The following is a 12,789-nucleotide window of genomic DNA, read 5'->3' as shown; positions in this document are numbered from 1 at the left end:
GTTTATGGTATGCGTCAAGGGGCTTGAGGGATTTGAAAGACTGGGTTGAAGCTTTATATATCTAATATTGCACCAATGTCCCACTTTTGCTATGTTGCTTATTTAAAGTTTTTCTAACAATGTTTAATAGATTTGAAAATGTATACTGCTATAAATGGCTCTAATTTTTCCCTAGATTGTACACCTTCTATGACTAACTTGAAAAAAGGAACTCACCATGGGACGACATTCAAGATTCCTCTCTGGAAAGGGTTACTGATATCAGACTCTATTTGGCTGAGATGTATCTGCTCGTCTGACTGTCTTCATATCTAAAGGATTTATTTTACTTTTGGAAGTATTTCAAATAAATTGTTTCATTTTTTTGGAAACTTGTTTCTTCACACTAAGGACTATACATCATGGGTGATATGGCTAACAACTCAGTTGCATACAGTGGCGTAAAAAATGCTGTAAAAGAATCTAATCATGGAGATTTTGGAATCACACTTGCAGAGCTCCGTGAACTTATGGAACTACGATCTACAGATGCATTGCATAAAATACAACAATGTTATGGAGATGTCTATGGAATCTGTACAAGATTGAAAACTTCACCCAATGAAGGTAAGTGTATTGTGGCAGTATGTGTCCAAATGATCTTTCTTTAAATTGAGTCAGTTACTTTGGCTCTGAATGTGATAAGTAATCAAACAGAATGCTATTTTGTGTAGGCTGCTGTAAGAATAAAATTATGATCACCTATCATGGCAATGAATAGCAAAATTTGTTAACTAGACCAACTTCTGTGACTGATGTATACAATTACAGAAAGTAAGCATATTTAAAGATTTCAGAAGCAATTAAGTTACACAAGTCTATTCCACAGAGCTGAAATAAACTTTGAAAATTTGTTTCTTGCATTTTGAGCATCTTCAGACTTGTTTCTAGCCTGTAAGGTAAGTTGAGGATTGTAAGAACTGCATTGACTGTTTTTCAGTATAACTACTATTAAGTTAAGGCACAAATTCTATATATGTTAAAGCTGTGCTTACCAACTAAGTTGATGTATTGCTACCCAATTTCACTTTAGCAATATGAGCTCATCTGTTGCCCATGATGGGGGAGGGGAAGGAGGAATGTTTTAATGCATGGACCTCTTCTGTTGCAGGGCAAACAATGAATGTTTCCAGTTTAATTTACTTTTGAAAATTTTAACTTTAAAGCACTTGGTATTGACAGCTCTTTTGAAATTGAAGGATCTGAAACTGAACTTTGTCTTCATTTTGTACCTCTATTTAAGGAGAGTATCTTAATACTGCTGTTTTAATATAACATGGTGATTACAGAATCATTTGAAATAAGAGCTTAGTAGAGGGGATTATGACTGTAAATTGTTCTGGTTTTTATATTTTTTTCTTGTCATCTTCATTATTGTTTGAATCCTGATGAGTATTTAGTTTTGCCTGAGCAGCAAATAGGCTTATCTTGTAAGGATTGACTTGACCTGCTCTAAGTTTGAGGACAGTTGGTTTTTTAGCATACTTTCATATTGTTTATAGATTTATTCAAAACTTCTGTGTTTAACTGTTTCAGATCTGTTAACTGCAAATTGCTTGTTCAGTAGTGAAAGTGATAAAGTATGGTGAAAAATCTTAATGGATGAATTATGTAACTTTAAAAGACACCCGAGGATTATGTAATCTTATGGTGTATCTATGCTACTTTTTGTCTGTTGATTGTCTTTGCTGACTGTGGAAAGTAAAATGGAAGGTTCGAGAATGTGGCCAGCCCCAGAGAGGTGCAGAAACAGGCAGCCTTGTATTAAAAGCATTTTAATAGAAGTTAAATAAAAAGTTATAGTTGAATATTTTTTTATCAGCTTTTTACATGCGTGGGCGCCAGATAACTATTAACAGTAACAATAAACAAACTGCAGTACAATAGAGGAAGATGCCCTGGGGTTTCTCTAAGTCTAAGTAATTATCAATAACACCAAGGATTTTTATCAGTTATATTTACATTAATTTTACTCATAAGGTTTAACATCTATTTAACTCTTAACTGTACTATTTAACAATTTCTAACTAACTTACTCTTAACACTATTATTTATCAACCCTTTAACTAACTTTACACAGAAATACTCACAATTATCAGACATACAAGAGACAACAGAGACAACAGCATATTCGTTATTTGTCACGCTCTGCAAAAGATTCAGTGAGCGGGAGGGGGTCCTCGGGTGATCAGCCCTCAGAACCTGGCTTATGTTCTGCCTTCCAAGTGTTCGGGAACCCTCAACTGCCTGCAGGAGAGGTAGCTGTTTTATAGAGAGCAAGAGCTTTCCTGCGCCTAGTTGTGATAGGCAGACTGAATTTGTTAAGCCTAGTGACAGGCTGAGGGGGAAGGGAAGGGAGTGAGATGGCCCTTGAGTGGCGCGAACTTTGTATGACTCGTACCTGCCTGGTGTCTTACTCCTGGTTTTTACTGATCTTAAGTCACATAGTGCAGGATTTTTGGTTTGAGGGGAAGGTAAACGTGGGCTAGGAAGGCTATGGGCACGAGGCCTGACCAGAAAAGAGCTTGTTTTCACACTGACTTGCATATTCTGCAAAAGAATTAAATGACTATTATTCACTACTCTAATAAAGTATCCTGAATTACAAATGACTAGTGGTGATGAGAAAAATGCAGGGTGTTTTTTTTCTAAGCTGAGAGAATGACAATGTTGATACAAGTTGTTTTTTTGTATTTCAGTCTGCTATAGTCCACACAATGGTCATTTATGAAGCTTCATATAGTTATTACCAGTTCAAGAATCCTTGTAAGAGTTTTATTACTCTGGCTAATCAGCAGTCCCATGTACTGACCCAGGGATATTTTAGAACAACAGATGTTGTGGTGTTGGTGGGATATAGAGGTTTTTTTACTTTGTGCTAGCTAAGGGCTAGAATATTCCTAGCCAGTCAGACTAGTATAGTGTAAGGGTACAGCATGAGTAGTAGACTAAACAGGAGATACATTTTGAGTATATACAGAGGATAAAAGTGGTTTGAGGGCGAGAACTGAAATATTACATATATACACACCCACCATCTAGCATTAGAAGAGCGCATGTAGTTGATGACAAAGTTGTAGACACTGGCAATAGATGAAATGATCAGTTGATATTGTTTGTCTTCAGTTCAGTTACTGGTGAAAAGTTGTGGGGGGGGGGGTGTTGTTCTGTGAAAGGAACTGTACCATAAGGAGTGTCCTGTTAATTAAGATTCATTTATCAATTTCAACTTTTTTGTGATCAGAGTAAACCCTTTTTAATAAGGCGCAGTGATATCATAAACACAACAATGGCTTGTAGAGAGTGTCAAACTTCTGAGGTTATCAAGGGTTTTGGATTTACCATATGTGCCCAAACAGCTTGTTCCAGAACCAGTTCACTACCTGACTCTTTAGTGAATTGTACTCTTTGACTCCACCTGGCCCTACTGTTCTATGTTGCTTTGCCTTTGAAACATGCAGAGGTGGCGTTTCAAAGGGCAGGGGATCCTGGAGTCAGCTGGGGACTCCCTTGCTGATCCCGGACTCCACGTGGTATTTCCCCAGAACCTGGGGGGAAGTGCCGCGTATAGCCTGGGGCCAGCTGGGGTGTCCTCAGCTGACCCCGGACTCCTAGTGGCATACAGCATAGCATGGAGCCCAGGGTGAGCAGGGGACTCTTAAGACCCCTGCTGACCCTGGGCTACATGGCTTTGAAATGCACAAGAGTCCCTGCTGGGGACTCTTGTGCATTTCAAAGCAGGCACCCATGTGCAGCCTGGAGTCAGCAGGACTTCCTGCTGGCCCCCACAGAGTTCCACATTCTTCCTTTGAAACGTACATTGACTAGTCGATAGAAATTCCGTCAATTAACCGCATTTTAACATCCTTATACCACACCTCACTGATGTGGCCCCTGACTGAGGGGAGACACTCGCCACATTCCTCTCACATCTGAGTTTAGGGGGCACCCAAGCTAGTAGATTTAGTGGGGCTCCCATGGCTTTGTGGTGGGACCAGAAATGGGGGGTTTAGTGCATGGGAGGGAGGCTGTGGGAAAGTGGGACTGGGTTCTGGAGTTGGAGTGGGGGTTCAGGAGTGGATTGGGGGTAAGAAGTAGGGTGCAGGAGCCACAGGAGCAGGTTAGGGATTGGGGGTGGAAGGTCTTTGAGAGATGGGGAACTGTGGGTTGGGGCTCTGGGTGGCAGGGGCAATGCAGATGCCAGTGTCTGGGCAGTGGGAGAGTTTACTTGGTACAAATTGTAAGTAAGGACTAGTACAGATGAAGTTATAGTAATTAGTTACTTTGAGGCATATAGTGCTTTAAAATTTACCATCCCTACTTGGGAAAGAAACTAAGGGTTTTTTGTTTTTTCTTTTTCAAATTTCAGCCAAAAAATGGAAGACTATTAGAGCCCAAGTTGTCTTTAAATTTTTATGGAAGATGAACTATATCCGATTTCAATTTAAAAGTTCCAGAGCCAATTACCTTGTTTACTGCTGCCAACTTTTCTTTTTTGAAGACTGTTTTTAGAATGTGTGTACAGCATACCATAAACCCACCTCAGGCAAGAGACTTTAAAATCTTCCTATAACTTTGCTCTGCTTCCAGTGTAGGAGAATATTGGCCTTCAAAAACGATTGAATTATAACTAACTTTAACTATTAATTCCTTAACATACTTTAGGTATATCTAGTCATTAAATTAAACTTGAGGTGTTAGGCTAACCAGCGAGTATCTATCCTAAACAGGTAGTGTTTACTGGTTCCAGTTCTGGGTAGAGAGCTGCTCCACCCCTTGGCTCACCTGGCAGGTGGGGGCTGCTTCTGCCAGCTGGAGTAGCCTCTGTGGTGGGCTTGGCCTGCCCCACCTGATGCAGGTTACATGCTGGCTTCCCTGGAGCGGGGCTGGCAGATCCCAGGGAGTTGGCTGTAGAATTTGTGATGAAGCCTCCTCCCTTCTCCTGGGGCTGACAGTTTATTGCCCGCTACGCTGTTTTGCTGCGGCTGCAAAGTCTCTACTCTGAGAGACGACACCTCTGTTGTAGAGAAGCCTCCTTCCCAGGAGCGGGGCCAGTAGTGGCTGGCAGGCCTGCTCCTGAGGAGGCTTCCCTGTAGGTAGGGGTGCCAGGTGTCTGGTATTCACCCGGACAGTCTGGTATTTTTGGCTCCTGTCCAGTTTAAAAAAAAATTCAGAAAATATCAGACATTTTAGGTGTCTGGTAATTTTCTGAATTTTTCCCTGGCCAAGAGGCAAAAAGGCCGGGCACCTGGCAACCCTACAAACACTCAGTGCCCGGCCTCCCTGCTGAGCACGCCTGGCTTCCGAAAACCACAGTCCCCCGACCACAGCTCTCATGCTTACCCGGTTCCCCAAGGCTGCTGGCACAAAATGGCTGCCAGCCAAAAGACCAAGGGGAAACCATGCTTTACCCTGGGTCTCAGTGATCAATTGCTCCCCTGTTCCTATCCCTGCACTAACTCTTAAAGGGGACATGCAGTTTTATTTTAATTTGGGAGAGTCCTCCCCCCCCCCCCCGAACAGCTTCAGTCTCTCCCCTTTTTCCCCTTCAACAGAATTTTTTCCTTTTGGGGGGGGGAGGGTTGGTATTTTTGTTTCAACCATCTGGCAACCCTACCTGTGGGCTGTACAGCATAAGCTTGTTTAAGCTTTATACTGTAGAACCTGCAGCATGTCTAACTGCTGAAAATCTCAGGTTTGAACAGTTGCCTATTGAGCAGACTTTTTACATACTCAGTATTAGATTGTCCCACTTGCTCTGGTACATGTAAAAGTGAACACTAAAAACAATCAGCAGTTGAGTGAATCCACATTAAATTGAATACAATTTGATTTTTTTTTTTCAAACAGTCTCCAAACGTGGGCTAGAAACTGGGTATTTTAGTAAAAACCACATTAAGTTATGCTCAAGAAGCCATTTGGCTATTCTTTTGCCATTTTGATCTACAGAATTAAGGATTTACCTTTTGACTAAGGCTGATCTATATTACATATTAAGTCATCTTGCATCAACCTGTCCGTAGATGTCTGCACTCAAACTGATAAGCACCCTGTTTTTAAAAGGAACTCATCAAATGGCAGTCATGGATGATGACTGCTGTTAACAATGTACAGGTGGATGGCCTATGTTGGCCCTAACAGTCATCTAGCAGCTATCCCTGAAAGTGAGTGCTCTGGTCACAATTTTGACTTCTGTTGCCCAGGGAATTGGAGACTAGAAATCACCATGTGGGGTTTTTTAAGCCTTTTTCTGATTGTTTCTGATAGTTAAGCTCAGTAAGCACACCTAGCAGCTCATCCTCATGTGCAGTTGCCCAAATGAACAGGCTAGCTCTAGGCAAATTGGTACTAAATGTCTCTTCCAGGCAAGAACACAGGAAGTATGGGAATTCCCTGGCCTCTAGGGGGGAAAGCTGTACAGAGGCAATTACAGACCAGCTATAGAAATGTGATTGTCTACAACTAGATAGCATGGGAGATGTAGGCAAAAGGGTCCAATGAGATAACAGCAGTACGTAGTGAAATTGAAGAAACTTTGCCAAAGATACCACAAGATCAGAGTACCACTGTAGATCTGGTGGTGCGCTGCAGACCTGCTGCTTCAACGAAAGTGTTTGCCATCTTTGGTAAAAACCACATCAACACCTCACACACCTTGGATACCTTGGAAGGGCCCCAGACAGAGATCCCTATCATGAACAGTAAGGGGAACGATGGAGGAGACATGGCAGGGAACTCATGCCATGCTGCAAAACAGGATGTATTTGAGACTTTGCCAAATTGTAGCCAGTCCCAATAGTCAAGCATAGATGATGCTGACAGAATGGAATTCAAGTTGAACTGTGTGCATGCCTTTTTTTCCCTTTGCATTGTGTGAATTTTAAAGTGGTGTTTGGCCCACCTCCAAATTAAGAAAAGGTTTTTTTAAAAATTTTCATTATTTTACTTGTACGTCTGTCCTTTTGCTGTACAATAGAAGTGAAACTGGCATCTGCTTTTATTCCCCTATTGGATTAGGCAGTAGGGTAAAGGGCAGCATGGAGAGCACATCTTTTGTGTATGTGGTGGTGCAACTTTTATTCTCATGAGAGATCTGGATACAGTTTTTATGGAGATACACTGGAGAAAACTGCAGGGTTCCCTGTAAGATGAGCACTTGAGTGGCTTACCCAGGAGAGATTCAAATGCTATCCTGTTGATTAGTAGAGCGCCCATAGCCAGCAGCATGTTTCTGTTGGTGGTTCCCATCTGTACATGTCTCTGTGCACACGCACAATTGTTTCCATCCATCTATGGAATAAGCTAAAGAACACTGGTCTCCCAAAAGTTTCTAGGGGTGACTGCTTTCTTCCTGAAGTAGAAGATGTTTCCTTATCACTCAGGAGTGAGTTCACCTGGCATCATTGCAGCAAGTAAGCATCATGCAGACCTAGGCCTTTCTTCTGTGTATTTTGTCCTTTTTGGGAGTGAGAGAAACGAACACATCGCTCCCCCACCCAGGAGGCTGAGAGCAGGGGACAAATCCTAACCCCACAGTGCCAGATAGTCCACAGTCTGGGGAGCAAGGAAAGGTGGGACCCACTCCATTACTGGTGGGAGGCAGGGACAGGAGAGCAGAAATTTGGGAGGGAGGGGCACTACAGTGCTATTGCCTAATTACAGCAAATAATGCCTGTATTTAGTACACATTGCCATATACTCATGCTTATGGCATACTGGTATTTTATAACTTCAGATAAGAGAAAATTCTTCGCACCATTCTCTTTGCCTTTGGCAGACTGTGATCGCTGGGGCTGGAGAGCAGTGCTGTGCTGATGTGCTCCAAAAGTGAAGTGTCAATAAGCATTTCTTACAAAAAAAGTGTTTATAGGAACAGGAAAAATGTGAGTTTTGAGATTCTTTCCCATCTGGCTGTAAATCCAATGACACATCTGTCTGGCTTATCCATTGCATCTGGAGTTCCAGCTTTCAGGGAAATCGGTTCCATACCTGCAGAATGCCTGACCCTGATGAAGACAGGCAAGGGAGGTTGGGTTCTGAGGGATCCGCAAGGCAATGTTGCATCAGATCATGAACTAAGGACTTGGAGAGTCAATATGATGAACAACACGGGGAGAGATGAGACAGGAAAGGCCCAGGAGTCATAATGAGGCAAGGAACATTTTCTTAAGTCACTTATAGGTTGCATACCTTGGTTGATCTTCAGGCCCCAAAGTCTTCTTTCCATGGTTGCTGCTTCCTGGATCCTAAAACATGCCATATGGGCTGTGTCCAGACTCAGGGGTTTTTTCGGAAAAAAGTAGCCTTTTTTTTCGAAAAAACCTCACCTGCGTCTAGACTGCAGCCGCGTTCTTTCGAAATTAAATCGAAAGAACGCGGTTTTTCTTTCGATGGCGGTAAACCTCATTTCACGAGGAAGAACGCCTTCTTTCGAAAGTTCCTCTTTCGAAAGAAGGCGTTCCTCAATGTAAATAGGGCTTCTTCGAAAGAGCATCCAGACTCACTTTTTCGAAAGTTCAACGTGCAGTCAAGCTGCTTTTTCGAAAGTTCAACGTGCAGTCTAGACGCTCTCTTTCGAAAGAGGCTTGCAGTCTAGACATAGCCATGATGTAGAGTATATCCTTACCACTGCCACTACATACCAAAGGATAGCAAGGAAAATCCCAGCTTCATTGTGACATCTATGAGAGATGTGGCCTGTGTATTTGGATCTACTAAGGACTACATTGTGCACTCAATGGGCATACATATTTACCCTGTTAAAATTTTGTATAACAATTTAACATTGCCTGAGGGTTTTTATTATTTTTGGAAAATCCTCTTTAATTCACAACAAATATTGCAGCATGCGTAGCGGTAACCAAAGCATTCAAAACTTACAAATGCATGCTAACTACCACAGAAAGCATAGCTTCAGGAAAACAATCTTTTATAAAGACATATTTTGCACTAGTCAAAGCTACAGACCCAGAAAACACTAATACAGAACACTACTATAGATGATTATCAAAGTGCTTTTTTAAAAGCTCTCCCTCAAATGCATATAGGTTCATGTAGAGCACATGTAACAAGCCTGAGCCAGTACTTGAGTCTTTCCTCTGTGCTGTCCAGGTGGCCAGAGTATGGCCTTAAGTCAAGGGAATAAGCTAGGTTCCTCAGAATCACTATTGACACATTAATAAAGTTAAAAGCATTCATCTGGTTGGGGAGGGGGAAAAGATGCCTACTTGCAGCTTTCTGAACAGTCCTCTGGTCTAAACGCAAGCATTGTGCACTTTACCTGCTAAGCCCACATTGATCTCTGTGAAGATCCTTGGTAATCCACTTACCATAACCAAAGACCAATAGCCCTTTCTGGTGATGTGGTCTATGACAAGGAGTATTGGGATATACATGCTATTTATTGCCCCACCTCGATTTGGGAACTCCATTGCTGCAAATCCATCCACTGGTTACCGAAAGAGTACTGTGTGTAGGAGATGACTAATGGCCTCTACGCATATTGCATAAGTGTTCCCCACTGTGAATTTTCCAACTGCAAAATACTACTGGGTAATGGGGAGTCAGTCTGGCATTGAAGACTTACAAAGTGCTGCCGCTGCTTGCTTGCTTCTCCCTCAGTGCCACTCATGGTAGTATCCAGGCACTGGAAGCTATTGCATGAGCTCAGTGTACAAATCCTGGTGTGGCCTTTTTACATCTGAAAATTCTCGCTGTTGTTCATAGTCTTAATCCTGCATTACAATGGACTCCCCTCATTAGTGCTCACTTTTCAGAGCCAGAAGAGGTGGTCCTTCTGCAACTGCTCTGTGAATGCAAACTGTTTAACAAAAAAAATCTTCATGTCTCCATTTGTTGCAGTACTTTCTGAAGGTTTGCAAGTACAGGAGAATCATGCATCCTGTCTTTGCAACATTCATAGAATAGCTCAACTCTACACGTTCCATGCTTATCAGGAATAGCAAAGACTGAGCATTTCCATGTGAGTTTGTGGTATTAAGAGAAGTTATGAGCGGTGTTCCCGCTAAGATTTTCCATCTTTAATCCTTCAATTTTCTTTTGAGCGGGTCGAAATTTATGTGCAATACCAACATAATGAGGTAGTGGTGTGGATGTGCACCCACCAGTACAAACAAACTGTAGATATAAATATATATTCTAAATAGTCCCATATGGGTGGAAGAAAATCTATTAAAACAAGGGATAATTAACAAGGAGCAATGCTTATTTATTGTGCTCACAAACTCATGATACTGTATATAGTATTTATTTATATTTATATTTTTTTAGTCTAAGGCAGAGGTTCCCAAACTTTTTGACATAGACCAAAAAATCCATTCACGAGCTTTTGGAGGACCAGTAATGTTCATTTGCATATTCATTAAGCAAATGATGAATATTCAAATAGCTTTCTGATCCTCCCAAAGCCTCCAGTGCCAGCTTTAGCAAAGCTTTTGATATGGTCACCCACAATATTCTTGCCAGCAAGTTAAGGGAATGTGGATTGGATAAATGGACTATAAGATGGATAGAAAGCTGGCTAGACCAGGGTTTCCCAAACTTTTTACTTTAGTTGGAACCCGTGTTGGTTTTTCTTTTCCCAACCCAAAAACGTAACCGCATATTTAAAAAAAAATTGTTTTAACTGTTTCACCCAGCTGCATCCTCTGCCCAGCCCAGGCCAGGGCTTGGGGAACCCGGTGCTGCAAGGGTACTCTGGGAGGCGGGAGTGGGAGCAGATTGGGGGTAGGGTATCTGGCTAGGAGGGTGGGTGCAAGGAGGGGACTTGGGTAGGAGTTGGACCTCCCTGGTCTGGCACCCTTGGACCTGACTGGTCCCAGAAGAGGGATTTTTTTTTTTCCTTTAGACCAAGGGAGTTCATTTCAGGGCTCTTGGTGTCTCCTCCTCCCCCCTCCCCCGGCTTCTTTGCACCTCCTCTCCAGCAACCCATCTGAGCTGCCCACCCCTGCTGGTTCCCAGAACCTCCCCCAAAACCATCCCCCACAATCCAAGGGAGTGCAGCACAGTTTTTTGCAGCCCCTCATAGCCCAGCTGAGCTGCCCTTCTGTTCCCTATGCCTTCCCTCATTTACCTCAGCCCAGTTGAGCCCTGCACTGGTTCCCTGCATGTATTTCCCCCCCCCCCCCCCATAGCACAGCTGAGCCCTGTTTCCCTGCACCACCCCCCAAGCCCTGCAAAACTGCTGAGCTCAGCTCTGATTTCCTGCACCTCCCTCCTCATGCAGTCAAACTGAGCTCTAGCTCTGCACCTCCCCACTGCCACAGACCAGCTCAGACCAGCCCCGCCCTCTTCACTCTTGCAGCCCAGCTGAACTCCATTTCCATGCACCCCCTCCCCCCCCCAAACTGTGCTGCTCAGGTGAGCCCAGTGCCCCGCACTCCTCCCCCCCCCCCCCCCCCCGAGCCCAGCCTGGTGCCCCTATTTCCCCCCTCGCTACACCTCTGCCAGGAGCCCAGAACACCTGGCTGCATCTCTGCCCAGCCTGGTCCAAAGCTTGAGGGACCTGGCACAGCATGGGCACTCCAGGAGCCCCGAACACTCTGGCAGCCATGCTGAGGCCCGGTACTTTCTTCCCGCGGACTGGTACTGTGCCATGACCCATAGTTTGGGGAATGCTGTTGTTTAAGTTAAACTAAGATGGCTACTGCTCTTAGACCTTGGAGTACATGTATCATTCTCCTTTCTAACAGACAGATGCATGTTTGGAAGATCTTGCAACTAAGGCTTCACTCTACAACACAGCTAGCATCACACCTAGTACTTGTTGCTTCTGACTCCTGACTCATAAGAGCCAGAACCCTATCAGATAGCAAAGATCTGGTCTTAATGCAATATAGTTTACCATGTATGTATTCGTAACACAGGATATGAAAAAAGTAAGATCAGAGTTATAGATATCAGCAACACTCAAAAAAAAAATCTATTAAAAGAATCTTTTTCTTTCTTATCATAAACCATTAACATGGGGTGGGCAGTAATTGTTCATTGGGGCGGGCGTCACTCCCAAGAATTTGGTAAGTGGTTGAAGGCTACACTCTTCCATTGTATTAATGGAGAAGGTGCAAGAGTCTGGGCTAGAGATTGGGTGCAGACGGGTACTTGGGGTAAAGGGGTGGGTAGAATCTGCAAGGGAGTTTGGGTGAAGTAGCAGATTATGACCTCAGGCAAACAGATTGGGTCAAAGAGGGGGTGTAGGGCTTGGAAGGAGGTTGTGACCTGGGGAGGAGCTGCAGTGTCTGGGAAGGTATATGGGGGCTGGAGCAGGCATGCAGAAGGTTTAGGTTTCATGGGGTAGGAGTAGAGGGTTGGAGGAGGGACAGAGGGACTGGAGTGCTAGAGAAATCTTATTTGGCTCCCAGCCAGCAACTCAGCAGGTTCCTTAGCCAGGGTCCCTGCCTTCCAGCCCCTGTATATATCAGGGGAGCTGTAGGAGCAATGTTCATTGCTCTGAACTGAATGCTGTGAGCCTGGGGGATGAGGGAGGAGAGGCGCTTCACATGCTGCTTGTCCTGCAAACATGCAACTGCTATTGGCCGAAACCAGCCAGTGGGAGCTTCTGGGGGTGAGGGCAGTATGAGAAGCCTATCTCCCCTCCCTCCAGGCTCTGTGTTTAGAAACACCCACGTGGCCCTGAAGCCGACTTACCTGCTTGGCACTCAGGAATGGGGCAGGCAGGGAGCCAGCTGAGGCTCTTGTGGCTGGATCTAGCTCACAGATTGTCCTTTTTTT

The 12,789-nt window shown here is 43.8% G+C and overlaps 1 protein-coding gene across 7 annotated transcripts in view; it reads left to right on the top strand.

The window, feature by feature from the left end:
• Positions 1–12,789, top strand: part of ATP2B1 (ATPase plasma membrane Ca2+ transporting 1) — a 120,214-nt gene that overhangs the window by 40,711 nt on the left and 66,714 nt on the right. For all 7 annotated transcript variants that reach the window (XM_075932896.2, XM_075932887.2, XM_075932893.2 and 4 more), the window contains exon 2: positions 176–606. In XM_075932896.2, coding sequence (XP_075789011.1) covers positions 402–606 — 205 coding nt within the window. In that variant the 5' untranslated portion in view covers positions 176–401. The remainder of the gene's footprint in view (positions 1–175; positions 607–12,789) is intronic.

Source organism: Pelodiscus sinensis, chromosome 1 (assembly GCF_052426305.1).
Source record: "Pelodiscus sinensis isolate ZL-2025 chromosome 1, ASM5242630v1, whole genome shotgun sequence".
Lineage (NCBI taxonomy): Eukaryota > Metazoa > Chordata > Testudines > Trionychidae > Pelodiscus > Pelodiscus sinensis.
Note: the sequence above shows the minus strand (reverse complement) of the source record. Positions and strands in the feature narration are given on the sequence as shown.